General features: G+C 38.9%; 5 protein-coding genes across 7 annotated transcripts; 3 read left to right on the top strand and 2 right to left on the bottom strand.

The window, feature by feature from the left end:
* The first annotated feature begins 204 nt into the window (after positions 1–204).
* LOC131662757 (DNA-directed RNA polymerase III subunit RPC1) lies at positions 205–4,904 on the top strand. The gene is made up of 3 exons (XM_058932653.1): positions 205–344; positions 433–3,640; positions 3,749–4,904. Exons 2-3 carry the CDS (start codon positions 515–517, stop codon positions 4,778–4,780), a joined length of 4,158 nt encoding a protein of 1,385 aa, XP_058788636.1. The 5' UTR covers positions 205–344; positions 433–514; the 3' UTR covers positions 4,781–4,904.
* A 537-nt stretch (positions 4,905–5,441) lies between these two features.
* Positions 5,442–7,924, top strand: LOC131675746 (uncharacterized). 2 transcript variants are annotated; one of them, XM_058954860.1, is made up of 9 exons: positions 5,442–5,786; positions 5,946–6,148; positions 6,241–6,517; positions 6,585–6,707; positions 6,786–6,897; positions 6,966–7,149; positions 7,283–7,451; positions 7,537–7,665; positions 7,740–7,924. In XM_058954860.1, the coding sequence occupies exons 2-9, from the start codon at positions 6,035–6,037 to the stop codon at positions 7,922–7,924; spliced, it is 1,293 nt and encodes a 430-aa protein (XP_058810843.1). In that variant the 5' UTR covers positions 5,442–5,786; positions 5,946–6,034. The 2 variants fall into 2 exon arrangements, with proteins under 2 accessions (XP_058810843.1, XP_058810844.1); XM_058954861.1 differs by having other exon boundaries at positions 5,442–5,707.
* Positions 7,925–7,989: 65 nt separating this feature from the next.
* Positions 7,990–10,657, bottom strand: LOC131675744 (fidgetin-like protein 1). The gene is made up of 2 exons (XM_058954857.1): positions 10,101–10,657; positions 7,990–10,030 (listed from the first exon to the last, which is right to left on the bottom strand). The coding sequence occupies exons 1-2, from the start codon at positions 10,274–10,276 to the stop codon at positions 8,140–8,142; spliced, it is 2,067 nt and encodes a 688-aa protein (XP_058810840.1). The 5' UTR covers positions 10,277–10,657; the 3' UTR covers positions 7,990–8,139.
* A 113-nt stretch (positions 10,658–10,770) lies between these two features.
* LOC131675745 (protein DENND6A) lies at positions 10,771–13,491 on the top strand. Its single transcript, XM_058954858.1, has 9 exons — positions 10,771–11,130; positions 11,191–11,393; positions 11,457–11,735; positions 11,808–11,993; positions 12,059–12,309; positions 12,385–12,581; positions 12,655–12,923; positions 12,988–13,200; positions 13,289–13,491. Exons 2-9 carry the CDS (start codon positions 11,229–11,231, stop codon positions 13,487–13,489), a joined length of 1,761 nt encoding a protein of 586 aa, XP_058810841.1. The 5' UTR covers positions 10,771–11,130; positions 11,191–11,228; the 3' UTR covers positions 13,490–13,491.
* A 675-nt stretch (positions 13,492–14,166) lies between these two features.
* LOC131675742 (uncharacterized) lies at positions 14,167–18,333 on the bottom strand. 2 transcript variants are annotated; one of them, XM_058954856.1, is made up of 6 exons: positions 16,723–18,333; positions 15,581–16,645; positions 15,025–15,501; positions 14,655–14,951; positions 14,384–14,587; positions 14,167–14,306 (listed from the first exon to the last, which is right to left on the bottom strand). In XM_058954856.1, the coding sequence occupies exons 1-6, from the start codon at positions 17,662–17,664 to the stop codon at positions 14,253–14,255; spliced, it is 3,039 nt and encodes a 1,012-aa protein (XP_058810839.1). In that variant the 5' UTR covers positions 17,665–18,333; the 3' UTR covers positions 14,167–14,252. The 2 variants fall into 2 exon arrangements, with proteins under 2 accessions (XP_058810839.1, XP_058810838.1); XM_058954855.1 differs by having other exon boundaries at positions 15,581–16,648.
* Between the last annotated feature and the right edge of the window lie 248 nt (positions 18,334–18,581).

Below are 18,581 nucleotides of genomic sequence, written 5' to 3' on the forward strand. Positions count from 1 at the left end.
TACGGCATATGTGACTATTCAATACTCGTACCGCATAACCACATACCACATTAAATGTTATGAGTTTTCAGCTTTGGTGTGTGTACGTAGTTCTGCTTCTGTCGCCATTTTTTTTTTTTTTTTTCATCAGTCTTGACGCGACATCTATGACCGGTCTATATTACTGTGTGAGGCAAACAACGTGGTCGATGGCTTGCACGCTGCAAACACTTTTGATATTTTACTTATAAAATATGAGCCAATTGTTATTAAGGAATAAGTGCAACATAGTTTGATCATCAAGCAAACACACACGGATACTGCAGTTTTCATTGTGATCTTGGATTTGATTGGTGCAATGATTGGTAAAATGACAACAAACGTAATACCGTTAACAATCAATTTTCAAGTACTTGTCTAATTCATTTCTTGCTTCTTTTTCAATATATTTAGGTCGCATCAGTTAAGATTTATGAAGAATAGGCAAAGTACATATTTTTTGTATAGTTGACAGTTGATATCTTATTACACTAAGATGGTGAAGGAACAATATAGAGAAACAGACGTGGCTAGAAAGATATCACATGTCTCCTTTGGAGTTGACAGTAGGCACCATATGAAACAGCAGGCTCATTTACATGTTGTGGTTAAAAATCTTTATAATGAACAAAATCATGCACCTCTGTCTTATGGGCTTCTTGACAAAAAACTTGGAACCTGCTCTAACAGCAATAATTGCGGTACTTGTGAGAAACCTTTGAATGAATGTGTTGGACATTTTGGCTATGTAGATTTAGAACTTCCAGTATTTCATGTTGGTTATTTTAGATCAATTATTGGAATTTTACAATGCATTTGTAAAAAGTGCTCACATGTAATGCTTAAGTTGAAAGATAAAAAGATGTATCTTGACCGAGTGCTTAATCCTAACTTGAACTATTTAAGTCGAAAAGCTTTAAAGAAACAAATTTTAGAAAAAGCAAAAAAGTGCACAATTTGTCCAAATTGTGGAGAATTAAACGGGACTGTCAAGAAGGTTGGATTTTTGAAAATTGTTCATGAAAAATACAAAACTAAGAAACCTACAGATCCACTTGTTCAATCCAAATTAGTAGAATATCAAAGAGCATTGGAGGACAACAAAGAATTGGAGAGCTTGTTACAGAGTGGATTGATATCGATCCTCAATCCATTGGATGTCTTGGGTATTCTTGAGCGTGTGCCTGAAAAAGATATTCCTTTGTTATTGATGAATCCACAGTGCAGCTTACCAAAGGATTTAATATTAACAAGAATCCCAGTTCCACCAATATCTATTCGACCAAGTATAGTTTCCGACTTGAAGGCTGGAACCAATGAAGACAATTTGACAGTGGCACTAACTCAAATAATGTTAATCAATGATGCAATCATAAAGCACCGTCATTGCGGAATGAAAATGGAAATGTACAATGACGATTGGGAATTTTTACAGCTGCATTGTGCTCTTTATATCAACAGTGAAGTATCTGGCATTCCTTTGAACATGCAACCAAAGAAGGCAGGTCGTGGTTTGGTTCAGAGGTTGAAGGGTAAGCAGGGAAGATTCAGAGGAAATTTGTCTGGCAAGAGAGTGGACTTTTCTAGCAGAACAGTAATATCACCAGATCCCAATCTTCGCATTGACCAAGTTGGCGTTCCCATCCACGTTGCCAAAATACTGACTTATCCTGAAAGAGTGAACAAGTGTAACATAGAGTTAATGCGAAAGCTCGTGCTGAACGGGCCAGACGTGCATCCAGGAGCAAATTTCGTCGTCGAGGGTAAAACTCAGTTCCGTAAGTTCCTGAGATACGGCAACAGGCAGAAAATCGCTCAGGATTTGCAATACGGCGATCGAGTCGAGAGACACCTACGCGACGATGACGTGGTGTTGTTCAATAGACAGCCTTCGCTGCACAAATTGAGTATCATGGCCCATAAGGCGAAAGTCCTGGAGAATCGTACGTTTCGGTTCAACGAGTGCGTCTGCACGCCCTACAACGCCGACTTCGACGGAGATGAGATGAACTTACACTTGCCGCAAACCGAAGAAGCAAGAGCCGAGGCATTGGTGCTGATGGGCAACAAATCCAATCTGGTGACACCGAGGAACGGTGAGCTATTGATTGCGGCAACTCAGGACTTTATAACCGGCGGCTACCTACTCACCCAGAAGGACACCTTTCTCAACAAGGCTCAAGTCAGTCAGTTGATCAGCTGTCTGCTCTGCGACGCGGATACGACTATGAGCATAACTCTACCGAGGCCGGCAATCCTGAAACCGGCGCTCATGTGGACCGGCAAGCAAATATTCAGTCTGATCCTGCGGCCCAACGACAAGTGCCCTGTGAAGGCCAATTTGAAGACCAAGGGCCGAGCCTACACGAGCAATGAAGAGCTGTGCATCAACGACTCGTACGTGATCATCAGAAACTCGGAACTGCTGGCGGGCTCGATGGACAAGTCGACTTTGGGCAGCGGTGCCAAGCAAAACATCTTCTACGTACTACTGCGCGACTGGGGCGAGGACGCATCGACGCTTGTGATGTGGCGCTTGGCCCGCATAGCCAGTTACTTCCTGATGAATCGCGGTTTCTCCATCGGCATCGGCGACGTCACTCCCGGCCACAAACTCCTCGAGGCCAAGCAGGAGCTGCTCGAACTCGGCTACAGCAAATGCACTGAGTACATCGCGAAAATGGAGGCGGGCAAACTGCCCTGTCAACCGGGCTGCACACAAGAGGAGACCCTCGAGGCAATGATCCTGAAAGAGCTGTCCGTGATCAGAGACCACGCCGGAAAGGCCTGCTTGAAGGAGCTACACCCGTCTAACAGCCCTCTGGTAATGGCGTTATCCGGTTCTAAGGGCAGCTTCATCAACATCTCCCAGATGATTGCGTGCGTCGGTCAGCAAGCTATCAGCGGACATCGCGTGCCTAACGGCTTCGAAGACCGGGCGTTGCCCCACTTCGAGAAGTACTCCAAGGTGCCGGCTGCCAAAGGCTTCGTTGAGAATTCGTTTTACTCGGGACTTACTCCCACTGAATTTTTCATGCACACGATCAGTGGTCGCGAGGGTCTCGTCGATACCGCGGTCAAGACCGCCGAGACCGGATACATGCAAAGACGATTGGTCAAGAGTTTAGAAGATCTCTGTCTGCATTACGACATGACGGTGAGGAACTCGGTAGGGGACATAATTCAGGTGATGTACGGCGGCGACGCTATGGATCCAACCTACATGGAGGGCAAAGACTGCCCCGTAGATTATCAGCGAGTTCTCAACGACGTCAGGTGCAGGTCGGTTTACTCCAATGAGGATCCGCTCGACGGCCCCTCAATCATCAAAGCCACCAGTGAATTGCTCAAGTCCGAGGAGTACTCATGCCTGAGCGAGGAATTTAGCCAGGAGCTCGTTCAGTTTCTTAAGTCTCAAGCCATCCGAGTGGAGCGAGCGCGCAAGCAAATTGTGGCCACAGCGTCGAAAGCTCCGGTTCACAAGTACATTGAGCGCCTTACTGTCTCTCAGCTCGTCGAGTTCATCCACACCTGTAAGGAAAAGTACATGAAGGCCAGGATCGAACCGGGCACCGCGGTTGGCGCTCTAGCAGCGCAGAGTATCGGCGAACCTGGCACACAGGTTAGTTTACTTTGATGAAACACTGACGCAAATTATTAATTAATACTTATATTAATTACATTACATTATCGAATCACATATTCACTACATTTGCTTTAATTTTTATAGATGACTCTTAAGACTTTCCATTTCGCCGGAGTTGCCTCAATGAATATTACCCAGGGTGTACCCCGTATCAAGGAGATCATCAACGCCAATCCAAAAATAAGTACTCCCATCATCACAGCCTCTCTGGAGATCGACACGGATCCTGAGTACGCGAGACGAGTTAAGAGCCGAATTGAGAAGACAACTCTTGGCGAGATTACCGAGTACATCGAGCAATTATACCTGCCCGATGATTGTTTTTTGCTGTTGAAAATCGACGTCGATAGAATAAAACTGTTGAAGCTGGAGGTTGACGTTCAGTCCATTCGCTACTCGCTCTGCACCTCCAAGTTCAAGATACTCCCGAAGAATGTCGAAGTTCATGGCGATTCCATTATCATCATACGTCCGAATAGACAGAAAAATAACAATCTTAGTCATAGTTTGACTTTATTAAAGGATCAAGTGCCGAACGTTATCGTCAAAGGTATCGCTTCTGTCTCGCGAGCTGTTATTCACAATGACGACTCGAGTGGTGCGACCCGATACACGCTCCTAGTTGAAGGCGACAATATGAGAGAAGTGATGGCAACTTTGGGAGTCAATGGAATTAGGACCACTTCCAACAACACGATTGAAGTTTTCCGCACGTTGGGAATTGAAGCCGCTAGAGCAACTATCATGACCGAAATAAAGTTAGTCATGGAAAATCACGGAATGAGTATTGACCGCAGGCATCCGATGCTCGTGGCAGACTTAATGACTGGTCGAGGCGAGGTTCTAGGAATTACCAGGCAGGGTTTGGCAAAAATGAAGGAATCAGTATTAAACTTGGCTTCTTTTGAAAAAACTGCTGATCATTTGTTTGATGCAGCCTATTATGGACAAAAAGATGCCATTTGTGGAGTTTCAGAATCCATTATCATGGGAATCCCAGTACCAGTGGGTACTGGCATTTTTAAGTTACTGCATAAAGCTGAAAAGGACCCAGTGCAGACGCGGGCATTGTTGTTTGATTCTGAAAAGTATCACAAGAAAGTTCCTACATCGTAAATATTTTTTTTGTAATTATTTAGCAACTTGTAAATAGAACTTTTATCTGGTTTTTGCTATGAGAAATTCATGTGACATAATACCATAAAATTGTTATTTATCTTTATTTTTCACGATAATAAGAAAATAAATATTGTTTACTATCTGTTTAGTAGTTGTGTTTTTCCAACGTCTTTCATAACTCTCGCGTTTATTTTTCAGTTAAGATTGTATTTGTCTTTTATAGAACTACGAAGTTGACCCTCGAGTTTTCAAGGAAAAATGTAAAACGGAAAACGGCATAAAATACCTTAATTTATTGTCCGCGATATCGGTGATATTTACTATTTTCTATTCGTGAATGCGGAATAGGTGGAAATCGAATTTTTTTGCGTAACTAAAGTATGGAAGTTTTCTAATAAAATTATTGATGAATCTTAACATTTAAGGGCTTAAAATAACGATTGTAATTTTTATTGACATCTCCTGTATTCGTATTCGTTGTAAAGTATATATCGAATTTTGCTAAAAACTGCAAGAAAGTTGGCCATCTAAGGAGTGCCTCCGAATTTTTTCGCTTTAAAATATTAACATTTCTCTAATTTGAGCAAGCCAAACACAACCATCGCTTTTTCAATGCGCAGAACCCGTAGTTGAGAACCCCGTCAGTAAAGAACTCAACTCCCTGTGTATAGAATAGTATATGAAAAATAATACGTGCTCACATAGGTGACGTTTATGAAACCTGTTTTTTTTTTAATTTTTCTACTAAGGTGCTCCTTGAATAAAAAAAACATCTTAGTGGCTATAGTTTCTAAGTTAATGGTTATTTTTACATAAGATTCATTTACGGGAGAAAAATTTGAAAAAGACAAGGTTACCTGATTGTCACCTATGTTTAGATGTGCTATTGTGGACGTACTTTTAGAGTGCTAAGGTGAATGTGAGGTAATACTGTGACAGGCATATACAATTATAATGTGTATTAAAACAAATATTTTTGTTATTGAAATTTTAATGATAACAAGTGAATGTCCCTAACAAGCAACATAAGAATAGAAATAATAATGAACATTCTTAGTATTTACTGTATTCTGTTTTTGTCCAGTAATTGATATTATTAAATATTCAGTAATTATTCAGTAAATAATATTTTCGAACAGGCGTTAATACATATATTATTTAGTTATTGTTAACGTCTTTTAAGATTTTCGACAAGATAACTCGATAACCATTGTCAATTAAAATTTAAATAATTTTCAACTTCATTTGAAAATGTTCCCTGTCGAAATTTGGGAAAAAATTTTGAAAAATATTGATGCAGGCGATCTCATTCGCTTGAAAACTGTAAATAGCGTGTGGAATGCTATTATCTCTAAATATTTGCAAGTATGTATATATGTCTCAATTTATTGAAATTGTTAAGTCGACACGTTTGAGCTTATTTACAAATTTAATTCAACATTATTCTTTCAATTCAGGAATCGGATGCTTGGTTTAAGCAATGCAGCAAGGATGTTCCACAAAAGTATTGGCTTTCACTTTTGGAAAATTCACTTTACTTGACAACTCTATTGCACAAGCACAAAAACCTAAATGATAAAAGTGAATATCTTAACTATAAAGTATGGATGATAATTTATCGGGCTTGGGTAAAATGGTCTAACATTGAAAGCTGTAATGCTAATATTATTGACATATTCTATCCTATGCCTGAACATCGCCCATCAGAGCATATAACATGTTGTTCTACTTTAGGTATCTATAATGTTTAATCTATCCAATGGTTTTTGTGCGGTACTTATTAAATGATTTAATTTTATAGGAGAACTGGTAGTTATTGGCTCTACAGAAGGATACATCAGGATATTCAATCTATGTAGCAATAAACTTGTATTCAGAATTGATCAATATGTAAAAGTTTTAGATGTAAAGTTGTGTCTTCAAGGTATGCTTCATTATTTTAAATATAACTTGATTTTTTAATGAATTTTAGTAAGTTATTTTTCAATGTTTTCTTTTGTAGGAAAGAACAATGATAAAATTATTTTGATAGCTACTTCAGTTACTAATAAAAGTACAGTTTGGGATATAACAAGTCAAACAAACTTGATGACTATGACTGGTGATGTAATATGGTAAGCTTTAAAAAATAATGCACAATCAAATAATTAAGAGTTCTAAATCAGATTATTTGTTATTGAAGTGCTGGATATGGGTATTACTGTACAACACTGTGTTATGATAAAATTCTTGTACATGATGCTGTAAATGAAAATTCTTTTCCTATTAGACTGTTTATAAAAGATTATAATATGAAACCTAACAAAAGATACAGCAATACCAGGCCTATTATGAAATATGTAGATATGGCAATTAATGAACAGCAAGTAAGTTTACATCTCTTACATTTTTTAAAAAGATATTAAAAACTAGTAAGTGTTTATTATTGTAAATATCTCTTATAATATAAAAAATTTTTTTAATTGCATGTCACAAAAAATATACTTTTTATGTTTTTAGCTTTGTTTCTTGTCTGATACAGGATTATATTGTGAATTAAATTTGCAAGATATAAGTCAGTCTTCTAAAACCTTATATACCCCAAATGTCACATATATTGGAATACCAAAGAATCACAAAATTTATCGTTACTATTTATTCAGTCAGCATGTATCATTTTGTATTACAGGTAAGTTTACAATTACTAAATAGCAGTTATTATATTCATTTAATATATATCAAACTGAGTATTCTTTTCTGACGCTAATTTACAGATAGAGGATATTTGGGAGTTTCCATTCATAAAAAGAGATGGCAAATGTATAATGTATATCCATTTCTTGAAGGCAAAGTTACAGCTCTCACATTTCACGTTCGTGTTTTAGTATTTGGTTTAGATTCAGGTAAATATCAAGTTTTAGGCAATGTAATACCAAATAAAAATTGATTTTTTTTATTAATTTGATTTATCCCACAGGAGATGTATGTCTGTTTTTTGCGGAGAACATTTTAAGTTTACAAGCACTAGATTTCAAATCTCAAAAGTTCAAAAGAATCCACGTTGCGTCAGAACCAATTGTTTGCGTAAATATTATGGAAATCAAAGGTGATCAAAGACTGTTAGTTGCAACGAAAAATACTGTTTATCATATCAAATTTTAAGTTTTATTGTAGAGAAAATGTTATCGCGCAAAAAAGTTTAATCAGTTACGAAAGGAATTAAGTTCTCCTTAAAAGAAATTTAAAAGAATAATTATTTAATAAAATGTTTTTGATTTAACTATAAGTAAATGTAACAAAACTCATACAATTTGTACATGTCATTGTATCGAATATTTTTTATTTGTACTTTTATTAAATTATAAAATATAATGACATTACTTAGTTTGAACACTTGCTGTACCATATGTACGATCCCAGTCTATATAAACAGATAAATCTTTTTGAGAAACTGACGGTCGAATAGTATCTAAAGCTTCTTTAAAATCGTTAAAAGTAACTTTTCTAACATCTTCCTTACTAATATCTTCAAGTTGATCAAAAGGGATGCTTCTTATAGGCCCCATGCTAGCTTCTTTGCATAGATTCGTCATATCAGCTCCTGAATAGCCATCGGCTAATTGGGCAACTTGACAAACGTTTTCCTCGGTGAGATCATGGCATTCTGTTTTTAACAAATTGCGCACGATTTGTGCCCTTGCTTCGAATTCCGGTAAAGGAACGTACAACCGTTTTACAAATCTTCGGCGTGCTGCTTCATCTAGCTCATACGGCCTGTTAGTAGCACCTACCACTAAAATACGATCTTCATCACCAGTCGACGCACCATCAAGTTGCACCAAAAATTCAGTTTTCATCCTCCTTGAAGATTCATGTTCAGTTTCTGATCGTTGACACAACAAAGAATCTATTTCATCAATAAATATAACTGAAGGTTGTTCCACTTGAGCGACTGCAAAAAGTGCTCGAACCATCTTTTCGCCCTCTCCAATCCACTTCGAAGTAAGTGAACTAGCAGAAATGGAAAAAAATGTCGACTTGCTCTGAGAAGCTATACATTTGCCAATTAATGTTTTTCCCGTTCCTGGTGGGCCAAATAGAAGAATTCCTTTGGGAGGCCTCCTTAATCCTGTAAAAATATCGGGTCGGAGCATAGGATATACGACAATTTCTTTAATAATCCTTTTAGCGCGTTCTAATCCAGCTATGTCATCCCATGCAATGGGATTGCCACAATCCATTATCTCATTTTTTATAAGTTCTATCATTTTCGGTTCTACACTTTTCAATCGTTCGTCTGTTGGCTCAACAACTTCCTCTTCTTTTGGCTGATTTTCTTTGAATGGGCACACATATGGAGAATTCACTGCTTTTCCACCCAATGACTTTTTAATTGGTGGTTGTTGATTTCTGTTGGTTACTTGCATATTATTTTTTTTAACTTGTTGAATATTTAATGCTGTTCTGGCAGTTTTGAAACTTCCAAATCTATCATCTGAGCATTTTTCTACATTCTTGTCAGATATACTATGATTTTTGGAAGTTGTAAAACTTGATTTATTTGTATATGCCTTTCCACAATTTGAAAATGATCTGTCAGAATTAGATGGCGGTCTTTCAGCATTGAAACATTGTCTTTTACTATTAGAAAGTTGTCTATCGCTGTTTGAAAATTGTTTTTCGCTATTTGAATATTGCTTATAACTATTTAGAAGTGGTTTTTCAGTATTTGAATATTGCCTTTCAGCATTCGATAATTGCTTTTCAATGTTTGAAAACTGTTTTTCAATACTTGACAATTGCTTTGCAGGAGTAAATGATAATCTTGAATCAACCATTATTTTATTATCTTTTTTTTTAGGTTCAAAACTTGTTTCAAAATTAGATAATATATACTTGTCATCTATGTGTTTATTAACAACTTTATTTTGCACCAACCCTTGTTTCTGTTTTGAAATCTTTCTTGTCCTTGGCGATACTTCACCATTTCTCCACCAATTCATCACTTTTTCTATATCTCTTTCACAAAGCTGTTCATTTTTGCATGGTAATATTGAGCTGTTATTGCAAGATATTGGTTCTATATGTTGCAACATCTGTTCTGTATCACTCAAGTTCAATTTCCATTCCAAAGGATCATTATTTGTTGTGACGTTTAATGAGTTGAACTGTTTCCAATAATTATTTAAACCATTTTGACTGTCAAAAAAATCTGCATATTTTGTTAATTCTTCTTGTAACAAGGAACTAGCAGCTTCAGCATTGATACTGTAATTATGAAATAATAAGGATGATAATTTTAAATGCTTATGCTTATTAGAGAATAAACAAATAATACCTATGCTTTGATGTTACGAACTTTAAAAATGAACACCTTCTATCAATATCAGCTTGTTTAACGTCTGATTTCTGACTTTTAGAGAACTGTAAATTTTGATAAATAAATAGATAACTTGCTTTCAAATTATCGATTTTATCATTTTGCACTAGAGCCTCATTTGTATTTCCCGCCATATCGGTTATAAGGTTATGTGATTATCAAATATATTAATTATAATCATCAATCACTAAGTAAATCCTTTAACAAATAAATTAAATACATATTATACATATTACAAACATTAGTACTCTGATCACAGCAAAAAACAAGAATCTTCGGTTAAAGTCGTAATAATTATCTGAATATTCCTCTTAATTTACAATAGTTCCCCTTTATTTGCTTTATTGTTAAACTGGAGAATTTTTGAACTGAGTCACTAATTTTGATTTAATAATTATACAAGTGCATGCATCAATAACTAGATCAACAACAAATATACAACGTTTCCTTCAAAACAACCAGTCTACATGTAAATAACAACATTCACATTTAAATACTTCCTTAACAATATCATAACAAATGTCTCGATCATTGCGTCACACAACGTATTAATACGTCACGAAGTGTGTAAATACACACATGTGTGTAGATTGAATACGAACACACGTAGGCACGTGTGAAACGAGATTTCACCACAATTGAAAGGAGAAGAGAAAACGCAAGATTAATGTAAGAACGACAAAACGAAATCGTACCGATCAGTTAAATCTAGATTTTTCTTTTTTGTTTTCGTTCATTTTTGTATTACTGACCATTTTTAATTATCAAGATGATTGATATAATCAATTTGTAATTGATAAATCAATCGTTTCAAATGAAAATCTGCCATCTTGAAGAAACATGCACATAGATCTTTGTTGTTTGTGCATGATCAAGTTGAAAGCAGTTAATAATCGCATATACAGATTTTTCGAAAATTCTAAAATCGCGCATTTCGTGATCCGCCTGCAATGCAACTAGGCGATCGTGATGGTTTTCGAAGTTCAAGGTATACATTGTGTGTAATAAAAATATTCTTATTTTTATATAAATTACTTTTTACAATCAGGATGATGGTGATTATAGTTTTAACATTGAGATAAAACAATGTCAAAACCTAGTAGCTCCAAACAACATGAACAGAAACTTGACTCTACAGAGTCTGCAAAGACTTGTCATTTGCGCAATGCTCAGCTACAAGAATCATTCAATAATTGGATGCATTGTTTATGTATTGTCACATTTGATCTTGAATTGGGACAAGTTATTGAGGTATATCTTAAGTATAAAATCAGCACAATATACCCATATTTATGACATTTGCATCATTTGCAGTCTATATATCCCAATGATGCTGAACTCTCAGAGCAAGAAAGATCTAATATTTGTTACTTGGCATTTCCTGATTCTAACTCTGGATGTATGGGAGATACACAGTACCATGTGAGAATAAGAAAAAGTAGCAGCAGTAAAAATAATAAAGAGACTAGAGCACTGAGGGATTATGATAGAAAATCACCACTATTTTTACAGATTGATAAAGATTATTACTGGGGATCTGTATATTTTCGCCAAGTTAAAGATAGAAATCTTCCACGAGGATACTTCCAAAAGGTAAGTGCTAATAAAAAAATGAAATATCTTGCTATGATTACATAACTAAAAATATTTTGCTTTTATTCACAGAGCATAGTGATAGTTACAAGGCTCCCGTTTGTCAATTTATTTAGTGAATTATGTGCTGTAATTGCTCCAGAATATTTTGATAGTAATTCAGTTTGCATGGAGAGAGTTATTCAAGAAATAAGTAAATGGCCTCCTCCTGTTCCTGGGCAAGTAGTGCATTTACCTTTACTAGGAGTACTTTTTCAAGTAAGATATTTTTGAATTAAAATATTTTTTTGAATGCAATTTTGTAAAAAGTAAATCTCTTTCAGACTTACATTCCAAATCATGTCTTTAAAACAGCAGTGCCAAATGTTGCAGCTATAGACTGTGCACCCAACAAAGCTGCTTTAGCTCGCAGTTTGATTTTAACACCTGCTTTTGATGGAAATATGTTCAAGAGCTTATCTAGTGTATTAGGTCACATTCATTTGTTATGGGAACTCGTTCTATTAAGCGAACCCATCGTTGTGATGGCTACTTCACCAACAATTTGTTCTGAAATTGTTCACATTCTAACTGCGTATGTAATAATAATTTTTGATATAATTTTTACGCAAATAGCTTTACAAAAGTACATATGCAATGCTGTTAACAGGATGATTGCTCCACTGAAGTATTGCGCTGACTACCGACCTTATTTTACCATTCATGATTCAGAATTCAAAGAATATACAATGGATAGTCAAAGTCCACCTGCCTGCATTCTAGGTGTTACTAATCCTTTCTTCGCCAAAACTTTAAGGCATTGGCCACACATTGTCAGAGTAGCTGAGAATGGAGGATCCATTGGAGGTAATAAGTAAATCAAGATTTTCGTAAACATAATATCAATTAGATAAAATAATTACATTATTTTCTTTAATAGATAGTCCAAAGTACAAATCAAAAAGATCTGAAGGTCTCAAAGTGTTGGAGTCAAAACCAGGACTCTATACTCAGTACAAACCTTTTTTACAAAAAGACAAAGTTATATTGAAAAAATTGATGAAAGGAGTACAAACAAAGAGACCAGGAGAGGTACAGACTGCTTTATTGAAGCGCCACTTATCTGAATTGACTGAAAGTTTCATGATACCACTAGAAAGATATATAGCCAGCCTCATGCCCTTACAAAAAACTATTTCACCTTTCAAGGTATGTAATTTAATTGAATGCTTATTATAAATTTATGACTATTGTTTCTTTTTTATCTTTGTAGGCTACTCCTATACCTCAGCTTTTTAATCCCGATGATTTCCTGGCCACTTTGAACAGTTCTGGGCCTCATCTGACTACGGGAATCAAAGGTGATTGGGTTGGTCTTTATCGTCGATTTTTTAGGTCTCCTAACTTTTCAGGATGGTTTCAATCAAGATATTTAGAGCTTACAAATAAATTGCAAGCAATTCAATTGGAAGTTCTTTCTCAAACGGTAATAATATTTCACGCTACTTTTCAATTTTTTTATACTAACAGTAATGTTTCATCAGATCAATAATATTTTTACTACGTATTTGAAGGATTTGACTGGTTGGGTTCAAGATAAACAAGAAGTTGAAGTTGTTGATATGGTTTTAAGAATACGACAAAAATTGGAGAAAAGTAATCTCGATGATATACCTTTAGAATACTCTGTTCAAGAAATGTTACGTGAACGCATTAATGAGATCACGCAAACGTTGCCACATGATCTGCAAACAATTTTAAACAAAGAATCTTGACACTACTGCCATGGTGTCGCTTTATGCAAACAGCAATAGCGACAACACACTCATTTACTCAATTCTCTAAGGGATTATTCGAGGTGGTTTTCTGATTGAATACCTATTTTTTATTATTTATTTTTATATCTACGACAGGATTTACGGTGTATATTTCAAAACTGTAGTGTTCTTACAGTTTTAATATACCTTTCAGAATCGCTATAATTTGTAGCTGATTTCCTTCAAAAAGCAGTATTTTTAATGTTAAAAATTTCATTAGAAAACCGTTTTAGTAATGCTTGCATTGTTAAATGTTTCTCAACTAACGTAACCGTTATCATTACAACTGTAAATATTTTATTATGCTTCCATTTAATTTTTTATCTTTTTAAAAAAGGTTTGTTAATGGTTGTTTTTAATGATTGAACATTAATAATTTTCAATCAATTTAGGGGGTAATGAATGTCTTTTTAATTAAATGTACAGAAAAAAACATAATTGACTACACTATATATTGTAACAAGAATCATGTATATAGTAAAAAGTGGAATTGTTGATAAAATCATTATTTTTGTACACAATTCGTTTCTTGGTCTTTTTTTTAAGTGAAACAAAAAAAAACATTTTTAAAAATACGCATATTTACGCGTGATTTTTAACGAGTAATACAAAATTCTTATCAACAATTGTTATACTTTTGTCAGTTCACATTATAACAGTATCATCCTAGACTTTGGAAAAATAACGAATTTTCAACCAGGCAGAAATATTTTGCAGCTGTTCATCCTTCGAATTGCTTTGAAGACGTAGTCCGTCTGCATTCCTGACTAAATGGCTGCGAAAAAAAGTGCAATTAGGTTCACTTGCATCAATCTGAGTGCAAGTGAATCATGCGGTATTTGACAGACTTACCAGCCTTAGTATGGCGTCGTTTATTTCTTTGTACCATTCTGTTATTGCTAGTGCATTGTCTGATTGTATGAGAACTTGTAGCCCTAATATTGTGTTTATAAGATAAACATTTTTTCTATTGCTCAACTTATCTATAGGTTCTATAAAGGCACCGTTCAAGTCCACTGTAATATCCGGCTTCGCTGCCGCAGATTGGTCCATTTTCTGCAAGATGTAAATTTTGCATGGAATTATTATTTTTTAATTAACTATTTAATTATTTTTGGATTACCATTGCAGCAAAAGTTTTGGCATCCTTGAAAAACAACAAAAACAACTCCGTTAATACTGCATAAGACAAACTCCAAGCCTTCCTTAATTTCTTTCCATTCTCAGTTGTTATTTTGGTCTTGTTTATCACGCCTTCTTTGAGAATACACATATTGCCATCAAAGAGCTGAGGCCAATCACCGTTGGATATCGTTCTAACGCGCCTTTCATTGGCAATTGCGGGAAGTGCCCACGAAGATTCATTGCTGTTTTCTTCGAAGAAATAAATTTTTCCCTCGGCATCATTGGAGGAGAACCACTGTGCATTAAAAAAAAATACGCATTATAGGTATTAAATTGGAAAAATTAAAAAAATAAAAGTAGAAAGTTACCTTATCGCCTCTATCATTAAGGAAGCAGAAGCGTTTAGCATTGTTATCGTAAATTTGCCTCCAACCCGGAGGTAGATCGACGATATTATCGAGTTCGGGCTCATCGAGAATCCGAGCCGAGGCAGAAGAGGAGCTGAGAATTGTCTCAGATGAAAGACTTCGGCTGCTACTGAGATTGTCGTTGGAGGCATTTTGTTGTTGGGAATGATTATGTTTCTGTTCGTACAGGTTCTGATGGGGCCTGTTGAGTATCAGTAGCGAGGGCAAAGAAGGAAATGTCTTGCTCTGAAGACATTCTTCGGAACCGCTGTCGGATGCGCGCAAAAGACTTTTGAATCCAACGGCCGTGCTGCGTTCAATGTCAATTTGATCAAGGTCGTCGCAACTGCTAATAGGCGTATGATGTTGATATGGCTGCTGTTGCTGCTGATGTACTCGGCGCTTGGCCGGCACAGGTCTAGCGGCCGCCGCAGGACCCTGTAGAAAAACTAACTGCATTAGAAGTGTACTGATAGGGAGTTTGAAGAAAAACAGAAGGAAATAAAATTCGACTGACCGTGAGCGGGAATGTGGTGTTGGGCTTATGGAACGACAACAATATCTTCTTGAAAGAGTCCTTTGAACGAAGCTTAGGCACGGGCTTGTAGCGTCTCCTAAGCTCAAGCTGTTCTCTCTCATCCATCTCCGAGCAGTCGAGGTCCCCGAGACTCCTCGACTTCCTTTGAAGTAGCTGTGGCTCAGATTTCGAGCGTCGTTTATACAGTCGCAGAGAATCTTGACTGAGGGTCGTCGTCTGTGGCCAGTCCAACGTCGTCGGCACTTCCTGAGAAAGTCTGTCGCTGTCGTTGCCTTTCCACGAGGCTGGCAGGAATTTTATTTCACTGGCCAACTTTTCGAGGGATGGACTGAGCTGCAACTCGTTGCGAAAGTCAGCCTTGCTGGGCATGTTGGACTGCTGTGGTAAAGACGGCACGTTGTCGCGTCGCAAACGTAACGGCACGCTCGAGTACGAGGGCGATTCCGGACTACTTTGACTACGACGGACTCTCTCTTCGCCCCGACGCTTCTCCGAGTTCACGGCCGCAGCTCTCTCGCCAGCAGCTTCGCTCAGTATGTTGGCTTCGTTGTACTCATCCAGCAACTTGGGCGACCTCGCACTAGAGCTTCTCACGGCTTGGGAACGAGGTACAAAGTCGAACATCCTCCTCTCGGCTTTCGGAGCAACCGCTTTGAGCTCTCGCTGCCGGCCGTTCTCCTCTTCGGCTTGAACGTCGTCGAGCAAATTGACCTGGATCTCGGCTTCTCGTCTCGACACGCTCATGTCGTGCAGCTCCTGCGCCAACTGCTTCGCCCCGGAGACCGACTTGGTTGCGTTCGACGCCTCGCTGGCCAGCGTTTTCACCGCCATCGAGCTCGACTGCATCAACTCCGACATCAGAGTCTCGATCGCCCACATCTTTCGCTTGTCGTTGATGATGTCAAGTCCATTGTCTTGCGCCGGAGCTACACTACTCGGGCGTTGTTCTTCGGGGCAACTCCTCTGCCGAGACTCCGGCTCCCTGTCGTCGGTCAGCGACTTTTCCTCGGGCAGTCGGCTCGCTCGACGAATCGCCACCGGTTCCTGCTAAGCACAACAAAGGCACGCATCATTCGTAGTCCTCCGTCGATCGTAACCTACGTGCGGGAAAGAAAGCTTACGTTTGGAGTTTTCGCCGGGGACGCGTTCGGCGACTTGCTCTCCTTGATGGTCGGCAGAGCCTGCGCTTTCTTCGTCGAATTGTCCTCGCTAACTTTTCGAATCTGCTGCTGGCGCTGAGACGACGAGTTGCAGGAGAGAGCGCTGACCTTTTGCCACTTGTCATGGATGCTTTCGAAGGTCGAGTCGGCCGCCGGTTGATGGCTGTCGGCGGGCGGCGGTTGCTCCTTCCGGACGTTACGCAAGCTCGCGCTCGAAGCGAGTCTCCTCTGGGACACTCGGCTCGAGAGAGCGTTCTCGAGCTCCTCCTGGAAAGGATTGAGCTGAGCCTCGTTGGCGCTCTTGTTGTCTCTGCCGAAGCACATGGCGAACGTCGAACTCTCCCAATGGTGATGCTTGAGGAGCGCGGGCTCGTCGCTCGTGTCGTTCGAGTTCTTCCGCGAATGCTTGATCGCCTTGGTTGGCTTATCGCCGCTGCCGTCCGACTGCTGCGAGGTTGCCGACAAGTTGCCGGAGAGCTTTCTTATGACTTTGCTCTTGAACGAGTCGTGGCTCGTCTTGCGAGACTGACCAGAGGAGGAGGAGGAGGAGGAAGAGGAGGAGGGGGGTGGTTCGGCCGCCTTGAACATCTTGTCCTTGTCGACGTAGAAGCGCGTACCGTCGGGCAGTTGGTCGGAGGGCTGCTGGAGACCGACGTAGCCGGTGGGCACGTAAAAGGTCGCCTGCTCGGGCACGTAGTAGCTGCCGGCGAGGTCTGCGGCTCGCACCACCTGCCACCAGTCGTCGTTGGTCTTGCGCACTAGAACCAGCTGCTCATCCTTGACGATCCTCACGCGCTTGCCGCGCGTCTCGTACTCGAAGTCGTACAGTACCTTCAGCCGCTGTCTGCTCGCGCCCGAGTCCGAACTACTGCTCTCCGACGTCCACGAGGATTTCGTGCCCATTATCCGCCGCCGCGGGCCTCAAGCCGCGCACCTTGCGCTGCTGCTGTCACCGTCGTCGTTGTTTTCCCGGCACCGCGGGTACCACCACGCACTCTCATAATATATTTATAAACTGCAGCGCACTCTCACTCTCCTTCACACGTTTTCCTCTGCACGCTCAACCGCGGGCGGTCTCATGCATTTTTCTAACGCGCACCGATACGCGACGTCAAGCCACGGGCATGTTTCCTGCGACAGCTGCACCTAATTGACAGGCCGCCCTACGCCTGCTTGTGCTGCTTTTTCTTTACTCACTGATTCTTTCCAATGTGGCTCTTGTTCTCGCTCTTTGCTACTCGTTCGCAGATTATAAACTCTATCGAATCTCGCAACAATGCGAATTGCAGCTGCTAACAATTCTCCGCTGATTCCTCACAACAAATAACAAATGCTGCAACGAATGTATCTGTCGTCACGCCCAAGTTGCGTTTTCGAGGTTGTGATGCTATACGTGACTGACCAGCTCTCCTCGAAGGCAATACCAAAGCAATATAACACGCTCGCTCTCAGTACACAACTATACTGTACACTCTCCCTCTCTCTCACTCTCTCGTGTGTACATACGTATAAATTTACGCTACACGCCCGACTGTATATATAACTCGTATAACTCGCATTACTCGTGCTCGCTTCGTCTGCCGCTCTCCTTCACCCCCACTTTTTCCCACCGATCCTATATATTTGTTGACTATTCCGGGGATAAGGAAAATTTCTTTACTGTGCTACTGTTGGTAAAATAGAGCCAATGTTGTCAAGACATTTGGAAGAGAAAAATAAATCCAACGAACATGATTATACTAATAATTTCTTGTTAAATTAATCGATTGTTGTGTTGGATTGACTTCAGATTGGACGATTATTCTACAGACACAACATAT

The sequence above is a fragment of the Phymastichus coffea genome, unplaced genomic scaffold (genome assembly GCF_024137745.1).
Source record: "Phymastichus coffea isolate CEN01 unplaced genomic scaffold, Cenicafe_Pcof_1.1 PCOF00028, whole genome shotgun sequence".
Lineage (NCBI taxonomy): Eukaryota > Metazoa > Arthropoda > Insecta > Hymenoptera > Eulophidae > Phymastichus > Phymastichus coffea.

What these genes read in the sequence shown, in the direction of transcription:
- LOC131662757 (XM_058932653.1), top strand. Translation starts at nt 515, where the DNA reads ATGGTGAAGGAACAATATAGAGAAACAGACGTGGCTAGAAAGATATCA. An exon ending in TCGGCGAACCTGGCACACAG is followed by an intron (nt 3,641 to 3,748) that starts GTTAGTTTACTT and finishes TAATTTTTATAG; the next exon opens with ATGACTCTTAAGACTTTCCA.
- LOC131675746 (XM_058954860.1), top strand. Translation starts at nt 6,035, where the DNA reads ATGTTCCCTGTCGAAATTTGGGAAAAAATTTTGAAAAATATTGATGCA. An exon ending in AACATGTTGTTCTACTTTAG is followed by an intron (nt 6,518 to 6,584) that starts GTATCTATAATG and finishes TTAATTTTATAG; the next exon opens with GAGAACTGGTAGTTATTGGC. An exon ending in TGTATCATTTTGTATTACAG is followed by an intron (nt 7,452 to 7,536) that starts GTAAGTTTACAA and finishes GCTAATTTACAG; the next exon opens with ATAGAGGATATTTGGGAGTT.
- LOC131675744 (XM_058954857.1), bottom strand. Translation starts at nt 10,276, where the DNA reads ATGGCGGGAAATACAAATGAGGCTCTAGTGCAAAATGATAAAATCGAT. An exon ending in TTCGTAACATCAAAGCATAG is followed by an intron (nt 10,031 to 10,100) that starts GTATTATTTGTT and finishes TCATAATTACAG; the next exon opens with TATCAATGCTGAAGCTGCTA.
- LOC131675745 (XM_058954858.1), top strand. Translation starts at nt 11,229, where the DNA reads ATGTCAAAACCTAGTAGCTCCAAACAACATGAACAGAAACTTGACTCT. An exon ending in TACTAGGAGTACTTTTTCAA is followed by an intron (nt 11,994 to 12,058) that starts GTAAGATATTTT and finishes AATCTCTTTCAG; the next exon opens with ACTTACATTCCAAATCATGT. An exon ending in TGGAAGTTCTTTCTCAAACG is followed by an intron (nt 13,201 to 13,288) that starts GTAATAATATTT and finishes ACGTATTTGAAG; the next exon opens with GATTTGACTGGTTGGGTTCA.
- LOC131675742 (XM_058954855.1), bottom strand. Translation starts at nt 17,664, where the DNA reads ATGGGCACGAAATCCTCGTGGACGTCGGAGAGCAGTAGTTCGGACTCG. An exon ending in TTAATGATAGAGGCGATAAG is followed by an intron (nt 14,952 to 15,024) that starts GTAACTTTCTAC and finishes TTTAATGCACAG; the next exon opens with TGGTTCTCCTCCAATGATGC. An exon ending in CCAAAACTTTTGCTGCAATG is followed by an intron (nt 14,588 to 14,654) that starts GTAATCCAAAAA and finishes TACATCTTGCAG; the next exon opens with AAAATGGACCAATCTGCGGC.